General features: G+C 43.2%; 1 protein-coding gene across 3 annotated transcripts in view; it reads right to left on the reverse strand.

The window, feature by feature from the left end:
- Nucleotides 1–2290, reverse strand: part of LOC127009321 (UBX domain-containing protein 1-B-like) — a 26338-nt gene extending 24048 nt beyond the window's left edge. For all 3 annotated transcript variants that reach the window (XM_050882280.1, XM_050882279.1, XM_050882278.1), the window contains exon 1: nucleotides 2124–2290. In XM_050882280.1, the coding sequence (XP_050738237.1) occupies nucleotides 2124–2173 (50 nt within the window). In that variant the 5' untranslated portion in view covers nucleotides 2174–2290. The remainder of the gene's footprint in view (nucleotides 1–2123) is intronic.
- Between the last annotated feature and the right edge of the window lie 8825 nt (nucleotides 2291–11115).

Raw genomic sequence — 11115 nt, forward strand, 5'->3', positions numbered from 1 at the left:
AGGTGCATAACACACATATTTGTGTTGGCTGTTGGGGGGACGGGGGAGCCGAGTGTGCAGGGGAGGGAAGTGAATCAAGTGTTGTTCTAAGTGTTGGTGTGTTGTGGTGACAAGTGATTGTGTATTTGTTTTCTGAATGAGTCTATTGTACCAGATTCTAGAATCTGTTGAGGGAGGCTGTTCTAGTTACATATGGTACGTGGAAAGTATGAGTGCTTGTATGTGTCAGTGTTAGTGTGATATGTTTGGTATTTATGGATGTGTGTGTTACGAGTACGTTGACTGTTTGCGTTGTGTAAGTATGTGTGTGGGTCATGTCAAAGTGAGTGATTGTGATCTTGTACATAAGTGTAAGTCTGTGCTTGTCTGCGTATGTGAAGAGGTTCCATGTTTACCTATTGTTTGATCCATGTTGTAATTCCAGGCGTTTGAGTGTAATTGTTTGTAATGAACCTAGCCGCCTTGGTGTTGATTTGCTCTAACCTATCAATGTTTCTGTGTGTGTAAGGATCCCACACTGTGGAGCAGTATTCCAGTGTTGGTCTCAAAAGTGTGCCATAAGCTATGTGTTTAATGTCAGGTGTGCAGTTATGTAAATTCCTCCTCAGGTACCCCAGTGTTCGGTTGGCTGTGGCACTGATGTGGTCTATGTGAGTGTTGAACTTTAGGTTAGTGGAGAGGTGAACACCAAGATACTTGTGTGTGTGGACTGATTCTAGATTGGAATTATGGAGTGTAAGTGTGATGGATGGGGTTGTGACCTCTGGTAAATCTTAACAGTTCACATTTGTCTGGTCGGAACTGCATCTGCCAGGTGCATTCCCACCGCTCGAGGGCGTCCAAGTCTTTTTGTAGTAGTCTGCAGTCGTCAGTAGTCTTTACTGCTCTAAACAGCAAACTATCGTCGGCAAATAGTCTAGTGGAAGAGTTAGGTGTTGAGAGTGGAAGATTGTTAATGTACAGGAGGAAAAGAAGGGGGCCTAGAACGTTGCCTTGTGGGACACCTGAAGAAACAGGGACAGTGTCAGAGGAAGATCCGTCAAGAAGAACGTGTTGAGTCGTGTTAATAAGAAATGCAGTGATCCAGTGAAGAATAGGTCCTGAAATACCGTAGTATTTCAATTTTAATGTCAGTCTTTTGTGTGGGACTTTGTCAAAGGTTTTGTCAAAATCTAAAACAATAGTGTCAATTTGTTTAATGTCATGTTGGTCGAGTAGTCTTGTAATGTCATGAAACGTAGTAATGAGTTGCAATTCACATGAGCATTTGGGTCAAAAGCCGTGTTGTGAGTCAGTAAGGATGTTGTTTGTGTCAAATCAATGTTAGTGAGATGGGGCGATAATTGGATGGGTCAGTCTGGAAAGTTGGAAAGTTTCGTTTAGTCGGCGCAACATCTGTGGTCATATGCCGGCGGGTGGGATGGGGGGTCAGTCCAGTCACCTATCTTGAACAGTGGATTAATGTTTGCCAAAAGCCAGTCAGAGGGTAATGAGGTGGATGATAGGGATTGAGTGAAGATGGCCTGAAGGATGGGGGCAAAGGATCTAAGGAGCCACCACTGAGCCTGCAGGCTATTATGCCACATTCTCTTAAACTAATGACACCACTTTGACCTAATGGGTGGTAACCTATAGCTGTTCAAGGCATCCCCACCTAATTAAGCCATTTACACAGTTATTTGGTATGACCAGGAACTAAAACCTTAACAAATGAGAAGCAAATGAAGTATCCTATGCACTCTGCATGTTATTTTTTCGGTACATTAGCAGTAGTAGTTTGCTAGATTAACCTCGAAATCTAAAAAAGGATTAATTTGAGACGGTAACGGCTCGAGGTGATGATAAGCATATTGAAACCCATCAGATAAAGACTGTCGACTTCCCCAGAGTGGTGTCATTGCAGATAGATGCCCCGAGAGAACGGACTAGGCGCCGAGCTTTGGTGAAGGGTCCCTGGTCGTGTCTGCCATCCCGAGGCGTCCATTACACCTCAAAACGACCCTCCCGCGCCTGATAACACGACAAAACAGCGGCATCTCTCCCTCCCCAGCCTCCACCCCATCTCTCCCCCCCGTGTAGCAGCATCCCCTCCCTTTGTATCACCGGGTTATCGCAATACTTACACGGCGTTTTCCGAGAAGCCCATCTCCATCAGGGTCTGCAGGGCTGCCATGGCTGTGTTGTCCTGGCAGGCGAGATAAAGGAAGGAGACACAAGGGCTAACGTGCGCCGCTTCTGCCTGTCCGCCTTGGTCTTGGTCTTGGGTGGGAGTCTTGGGGTCACACTGTCACTGTCATATTCTTACTAAACGCGTGATTAAGTGGAAATAAGTGACTTTATTGCAGTTAGGAAAGCCACATAATACTGAAAAGGAATGTGTGTGAATAAGAAGGAAAGAGGAACGAGAGGAGGAGGACCTAAGAAGCAATACAAAGCATTACAGGTCAAAAGAATAATAATAAGAAGACGTAATTGGGTCCCATTACCATTATTTTCCTCTTTTTAATGAATAATGTATTTCCCAAGGCCATAGAAGAAGATTAAGCAGGTTTTCATGGCCATTTCTCCGGTTCAAGATGCTGCAGATGTGGGTAAACTATATCACTATAGCATCACAAAACATATAAGTCCCAGCAACTTATTATATACGATAGGCATTTCAAATAGTACTACTTTAGAGGCGCCGATACGTTTAGGGACTTTGACGTCATTAACAAGGAAAACGTATGGTGAGGAATTCGTTTTTGTCATACGTATAGGCTATTCATTTTTTGTTTGTTTTTGTAGTGGACTAATCAGCAACTCGTTATCAGTAATTTTAACTAAATACTAATCTTGCAAGAAAGCGAGATTTTTTTTTGTGTGTGGGGGTCTCTCTCTCTCTCTCTCTCTCTCTCTCTCACGCACGCTTCTCTCTTAAATCGAAGAAGAAACACACACACACACACACACACACACACACACACACACACACACACACACACACACACACACACACAGTCATGGCGCGAGTATTCAAATTCAACATATCAGTCTGCACGCCAGTCTATATAACCTCTTCCACTTGAAACTAACGTCAACTTTGACCTCATATAAATTTGGTAAAGCTTAACTAATCTCTAGGTCGATGTTAACTGGACACGGTGATTGTTATAGGAATATTTGAGTTAAGGTAGATTAATAAGCTAGATTGTTGCAAAGCTTGGTCCATGGGAGTTATGGGTATGAAGTTTAAATATATAAGAAAATAACATTGGTGTGATCATTATCATAGTTGCACAAGGAAAGATAAAACACGCTAACATACTGAAGGTTGCGTAAAAAAGACAAGGGTCTCAGGCACAGAGTTATATATAACTCTGTGGTCTCAGGTGATACATATAATTAGATGAGTCATACAACATCTGTGTGTTCAACTTGCTCTATTACTTTCATGTATACCCCAAGTAGTCCTTGGGCCAGACCAGATATCGGTACCATATCGGGTGACCAACCCTTAGTGGTACTAAAATGTTTATAGGCTCATAGTAAGTAGGTACATTCAAATGTGATAACCACAGAGTTATAACTCTGTAGTGATAACCTTAATTTTCAGATTAGCAGCTTCGTCTATTTTTTTCAGTCTTGAAAATGACCGAGTAGCGAGTTTTACGAAACTACGCGCTGACACATATTTGGTTTATAGCAGACGTCAAATTATTAGTAGCACACACAGGCATATGGCCAAGGCAAGTATAGAGAGGTATCGTCACCCTCATAGAACGTGAAGATCAAATTTTGAGCTTTTTTATTAGGACCTCTTGGATGTTTTTTTATGCTATAAATTACTACAATAAAATAAAATATGATGTGGATTTTTTGTTATAAATCCTATGAAGCAATTGTCGGTGAGTAAAAAATATATATAGAAATATTCACGGCATCTCATCCTGGACGATGATTTGTTGGCGTCACGATAAGCTCCGCCCCTTCCTCGAGCCTTTAAGCCCCGCCCCATCCTCGAAGCGCGACGTTTTATCGCTAGTGTCGTGTACATTTTTCATATTTTTTGGCATGGTTTCGTGTGCTGAGGCCTCGTGTCCAGTGAAATGGGAGAACAAAAGAAAATTTATAACCTTTCATAGCTTTCCAAGGAACAGAAAACTTAGAAAAGACATGCGAAAGTACGGCGACGTGAAGAGGTGCCAGTATATTTGTTCAATGCACTTCAGTGTACAGTGTTTCAATTATATATTCCTTTGATTTGAACTACCTTGTATCATTATCCACATTAAAAATATTCATAAGGCCGTTAGTGATCTATATAATGGTAAAAACTACACATGACCATTAAACACTTCTGAAACACGGGAAACTAAAGAGAAAAAATTCAGTCTCTCTCTCTCTCTCTCTCTCTCTCTCTCTCTCTCTCTCTCTCTCTCTCTCTCTCTCTCTCTCTCTCTCTCTCTCTCCTACTTCCTTCTTTCCTCTTTCTTCTCCCTTTCTCTCTCCCCCCTCTCTCTTCCTTCTTTCCTTCACGTCATGAGAAACCCATGTAGGTGTACATACATATGGCTACGCAAACATCCCGTTAACTCTATTTACATGGGGAAAAATACCATCACAACTGTAGCACATTTCTGGCCATTACAAGTTTACAGGAGTTTGTTACTGGTAAGCTGGAATCCCTTCCTACAGCAATCTGTGGGTGAGCGGTAAGTCTGACTTTAGTATAAACAAATGCCGAGGCGAATGAACGCCGTCACGGCGCGGCTTATGTTCGAAGGCGATTTTGACCCTATGCATACTTTTACCTCGGGACGTACCCTACACCATCAGAAGCAGAAAAACATGCAGATTTAGAATCTTGACTTAAAAAAAAGTGATGCGACGAAAACCAGCTGAGTATTAGGGAGTTGAAGGGAAATAAGTGCAAGAAAAGGTGTACTCCATACTTCACTTAACTCTGATTTTCGTATGTGTAATTTTACATTATTGTTACAATTGTATGCTAGTGTGATGCAGAATGTTCTCAGGAAAATGATGGTGGTCTCAGTTTTTCGTAAAAATGAATGTTGGGGTCAGGAAACAGGGTGGGAGTGAGGTGTGTGAAGTCGCTGGTTTTGGAGCAACTGGGCATACCCACGGCCCCAGGGCAGGCCTACACCAACATAATTTGTTTCTGTGTGCGTGTGTTGTATATTGGATTAAATCATTTGTATACATGTAAACATGGAAACATGGAAATGCAGGCAACAGAAAGCCTATTGGCTGATTACGAGGCTCTTTGGTGATTTAATCTGCTCGACAGCCACTTGGGGCTTAATGAGCAGATGAAAGCAACTCGATATTCAGTTTACTCCCGACGCAGCGAAATGACGGTCGATTCTATATTTAAAGGAGTAGATAGTATTCGCATTTACTACTTCTGAGGGAAGATTGTTCCAGTGGCGGATGACTCGGTTTGAAAAGAAACTCCTTCCAATGTCTGTGTTACATCGACTCGACTGAATGGTTAAACCGTTATTTCTAGTTCTTGAGTTGGTTTGCAGTTCAAAGAATTTGGAGTAATCGACGTTATTGAATTTTTTCAGGTACTTGAAGACTTGAATCATATCCCCTCGTAGGCGTATTTTCTCATAAGAAGAATCGATGTTCTTATCATTACAGCTCCATATTTTTACTTATAATATGCAGTGCTATGCACTCGCCACGGAGACAACGAGGAAGGGGCGTGGCCAAGCGTGGTTAGGCTATAGGAGTTGCCAACGAGTGATTTCCTCCCGCCCGTATGACGATACCTTCTCTATAGAGGTTTTGCAGCTGACGTCATTAGTGGGGGTGCGGGGGTAGCGCGGGCCTGCACGGCCATCTTGGTAGCCAGTGGTGGTGGTCACTTATCAAAGCAAACCTTGGTGGGAGCTGCACAAGTGCTCTGTGTTCATCATGCGGTACGTATGCTGTGCGGTTGGATGTTCTAACGGACACGGGAGAGATACTGTGTCATTTTATAGATTTCCAGCGAATCCAGAAGAGCGGGGGAAGTGCATAGCAGCTGTGAGGAGGGAAAACTGGCGGCCGGCTGCTTCATCTCGACTCTGCAGTGCTCATTTTGTCAGAGGTAAATATTACAGGCAAGAATGATCAGATTATTACATGAGGTAACACTCATTTAGGTATTGCCTCGGGTCCCCTAGCTTATTGTGTGGCGGGGGATTACTCCGGAACGGGATTTACATGAGCTGGCGGAGGTAAACACGCATGGCGCGCCGCTCAAGCAGGGGAAGAAAACAGGATAGGAAATTCAGTGGAGGCAAAGTGCACAGAGGGACAGAGCTCAGTGCTGGGTGGAGTATATAAGTGTACGCAGGGAAGTGACCAAGAGTGCGTAGTGTAAGGTGACTTGCCGTCACCTGCCCTCACCTGTTGTCACTTGCCCTCTCCTGTTTGCCTGCCCGTGCTGCCTACCTGGACATCACTGGTCAGCAACAGGAGATCGGCCAGGTAGAGGGACAGCCAGTCAACCGACCAGCCAGACAGTCAGCCAACCAACCAATCAGCCAGTCAACCAGCCAGCCAGCCAACCACTTAGCCAGTCAGTCAACCACCCAGTCAGTCATCCAGTCAACCAGTCAGCCATCCAGTCGGTCACTCAGACAGACAGTCAGTTTACCAATCAGCCAGCCAATCAACCCACCAGGCAACCAGTCAGCCAGCCAGCTAATAAACCAGTCTACCAGTCAGCCAGACAGCCAGTCTATTGGTTTTATACCCAGTCAGTCAGTCTATCAACCAGCCAGCCAGTCTTCTGGCCAGGCTACCCACCAGGCAGCCAGTCACTCAACCAGTCAGACAGACAGGCAGTCTACCATCCACCTCAAGGCTCTTGTAGGCCTTGAGCGACTGCCCTGTAAACAGCTTGCTCTTGCTGTTCACCAGATAGCTATATATTATGGTAACCGATGTTGGGCAAGTCGTTTGAGGACGAGGGTGTTTCCCTAATAAATAAGGGTCTATACCTCCAAAAGCACTGATTTTTTCGATGTATCTTAGCTTCGCAGCATTCTCAAGCGATCTCGCGTAATCACTTAACATAAATGATGCTGAAGGTCCTGCCAATAGGTCCACCTGACAATCACCAAATGGGGGGTACAAACTTGACGGAGGGACTTTTTTGGCAGCCATAGCCGGTAACGGGCTAAAGAGTAGCCTATCCAGATATTTTGTTTTTATTTATTAATGATCGATCCACGAGACATCCTAGAGTTAAATCAAAGTATGTGCTTATCTTTGTATTCATTCATACACATACTGGTAATATTTCTGTGGTGTCTGATTCACTTGTTTGAGTGAAATTCTATTGTGAAAAACAGTCACATATTCGTGTCATTAGTAAAAATGAAACGAGAAATGAAAGTTTTGCCACCATGCAATATACACAAATAGATAAATATGAAAGCTCACTTAGTCACAATAAGTGACATCACCTGCTTTGCGCAGTAAAAATATGCTATTTGTGGTATCTGACACCCGCAAAATGGTGTATAGGCTGGCTTTGGCCTTAGAGCTACCGCCTCAACGTTGCCAGATTGTCGTACTCAGCCGAATATATTTTCCGACTTCCTACCCCTAAACTGTCTTCTGGGCTCCAATAACGAAACTCATTTATAGTTATCGTTAAAAGAGTTAGATCCTAATGTTTCTTGGCAATAGTTAGGCGTCAGAAACCGGTAAATACTGTGCTCGATCTGAGTACGATGACCTGGCAACGGTGGCTATACGTATTTTCATATTATTGTTCTGTTGTTTATTCAATGTTCTGTTCAAGAAAAAGAATACCCATAATTTTAGTTAGTTTTTGTTTATAAGGATTCTTTACGAAATACAATTATAACATTACCTTCTACTAGTTAGGAAACGTACTGAATCCTGGATCGGCTACAGTGATGTTAGGTGCGCCTATTGCCCGCGGCTAGTGACTTGGGGATGAGGCACACGTGGTCCGTCTGCTCACTCTGCTGGGGAGGTGACCACCAGCAGGTTTGCAGACGACGCACAAGGTGCAGACGACGCTTTTTCGTGACGTCACTGCAAAACCTCTATACTTGCCTTGGGAATGGCAGGGTGGCTTTTCTGTGCAGATTGGTAGTCAGAACACGATCGGGCGTATACCCGTCGATCAAACAATAGAGGAAACCGTCAACCAGACTCTCAAACACCAGGAGGCACGAAAGGTTTCAGCCTGAAAGCTGGAGCTGTTGCAAGGTACTATCTGACATCAGAGTAGCGCAGTAGATATCTGAGGCAACTGCGGAGCATGATAGGTCAACATGACACTGATTACCATCATCCAGACTTACAACTGCCCAGAATAAGAAGAGATGAGTCTGATGTGCTATCCCTCATGCAGGTTATGGAAAAAAAGTTACCTGTGACCAGACATGCTTTAAGTACACGAGAGAGGAATGGGAAGAGGTACCAGAGCTAAGATCATCACAAGAAGAAGCTGATACCCGCCTTCTTCTTCATGCTCTCCATGCAGCAGAGTCTGGCTACAGATCACTTATTGTCACTGCTGAGGACACAGATGTGATTGTTCTGTGCATCAGGATGTGTAATAAAATTCCTTGTCAAATGTACCAAAAGTGTGGAACAAAGGCCCGGACAAGGTTCATTAACATCACTAAGCTCAGCAACGCACTGGGGAGAAGCGTCTGTAGTGCTCTTATTGGTGTACATGCCTTCACAGGTTGTGACACAGTAAGTGCATTCGCTGACCGGGGGAAGATTACAATCTTCAAGCAGTTGCAATCTGACCAAACATCAAGAGGCCTTCACTGAACTTGGACTCTCATGGATCGTATCTGAAGAACTTTCAGAGAAAATGGAAGAGATCACCTGTCGTATGTATCTTCCCTGCACCCACACAACGAAGGTAAACAGCCAAATCTTTTGTGCCAGACGTGGAGAAGAGGACTCGAGTCAACTTCCTCCTTGTAAGGATTGCCTCTCCATGCATATACTTCGTGCAAATTATCAGGCTGCCTTATGGCTGAGAAGTCTGGAGCCTTCAACATGTGTTCCGAGCCCATCCGATCATAGCTGGGCAACCGATGACGATGGGAATTTGGTAGTTGAGTGGATGCGTGGCTCCCCTGCACCTGATGTTGTGCTACAGTTTCTTTCTTGCAAGGGTTCACGCTCGTGTAAACTACCGGCATGCACCTGTCTCAGCAATGGCCTCAATGGTACATACATGTGCAGACTGCAAACCTGTGGCAATCAGTGAAGACGAGCCACAAGCAGATGTAACAGCCTTTGATGTGGAGGAGGATGCTAATGATGATTAGAGTTTTTTTTTAATTACATGTGCACTGACGCATATTTAACAGAATGTGTGGAACTATTAATATTTTTAATATTTACAGTAGTTTGAGGAATGAACGTCCAGAAGACTATATTTTATTCATCTTTTTAGAACTCATCGAGTCAAAGTTATGTAAGTTAGTTGCATTTAATTGAACTTTTCTAGAATTACATTAAAACTTTACAAGATACAGCTGTTAGACTTTGAGGGTTTGAGCAATTTGACAGAATGACACAAAATTAAATTTTAATATGGCTGTTTATTACAGTTTTTACTGCTTTAGTGGCTAATTGTGCTTGAGTTTCGATGTCTTTATCAACCACATAGAAGCGAGGAATGTGTTTACGGAGTGGATAGTGTTTTTATATTCTGTACCAGTGGTTATGAGTTCGAGGCTCGATGTGGCAGAAATATAAAAGAGCAACCCATATATAGCAGCGGTGCCAGACATTTAAATTAAGTGCAGTAGCTGTTTGTAGCCGTGCATAAGGTATTGATATCCCTCGGGTTATTCGCAAGTCTGAAAAAAAAGTAAGAGGTTTGCTATCGACGCCCGAACATTTGTGTGGCGCTGGGATAACCTGGATTGGTTTTAGAGCCATAATGTATAAAAATAATAAACCACAATGGACCTCTACTTCTGGTTTGGATAATGTGTGACAAGACTGGGTTGTTAAAAAAACATTGGTAATGTTAGACTAAAGATAACTGTCAAAATACGTGTTCTCGCATTATCCGGGTTGTGTGTCAGGGTGTAGCCTATGCACTCAAGGAGCGATAACCCCCATTAAGCTGCCAGTTACCAAGGGTTATCACATCAAAACATAAACTAGAGATACATAGAAAGTCCAATATACCAAAGATTATTAGTTACCTCGGGTGGTACCGATATGTCAAAAAATTCGCCCCGGGCGAGGATTAAAGTACACACACACACACACACACACACACACACACACACACACACACACACATAATGAGGAATAAAAATAAAAAAAAATGCATGGTAATGAAAGATTTAAATGAAGATGAAAAAAAATACTCAAGCGGGTGCAAGATGAAGTAACAGAGAAGAAAGAGAAGAAAGGAGGAACAAATATATTTTTCGGAAGAATGAAAAAAATATGTAATCAAATAAATGGAGGGGAAGACTTGATGGCAGGGGACAGAGGGAGGACAAGGGAACATTAACATAAATTAAGGAAAACAAGATGCAGAAATAATGTAAACAAATTTGTCTTCTCCAGTAAAATCAATATGTGGAATATGTGAAGATGATAAGAGTTAATAACAGTGTATAAAAAGCAAAGTTGGACAGAGGTAGATATAAAGACAGAACAGCATGAAACGAGAACAAATTCTTTTTAATACAACTAGTTAATTTCACACACACACACACACACACACACACACACACACACACACAGGCTCCTCTCGCATCGTTTCCGTGGTGTGCCTGGGGCGCAAGGGTTGGGCCCGGGAAGTACAGACTGCCGCCAGACGTTACTAGTTTCAGCTAGTAGAGTCCAGCCGAACTTCGCGTGAAATATTCAAGTCATTGTTCGGTGGCGGAATGTTGTGTCGCTAAAATGTCACGAAACCTGAGTGTCATGCCGTATATTGTCGACTCATGCCACAATGGCTCTCTACTCTAAAACAGGTGGTAGTGACTTTATTGAGAGGCGATACCATGTTGTTGATTCGTCATGTTGGAGAGTCATGACATCACCCACTGGGTTCGATGAGCTGAGAGACAACTCGGCGTATGT

This window comes from Eriocheir sinensis, chromosome 40, assembly GCF_024679095.1.
Source record: "Eriocheir sinensis breed Jianghai 21 chromosome 40, ASM2467909v1, whole genome shotgun sequence".
Classification (NCBI taxonomy): domain Eukaryota; kingdom Metazoa; phylum Arthropoda; class Malacostraca; order Decapoda; family Varunidae; genus Eriocheir; species Eriocheir sinensis.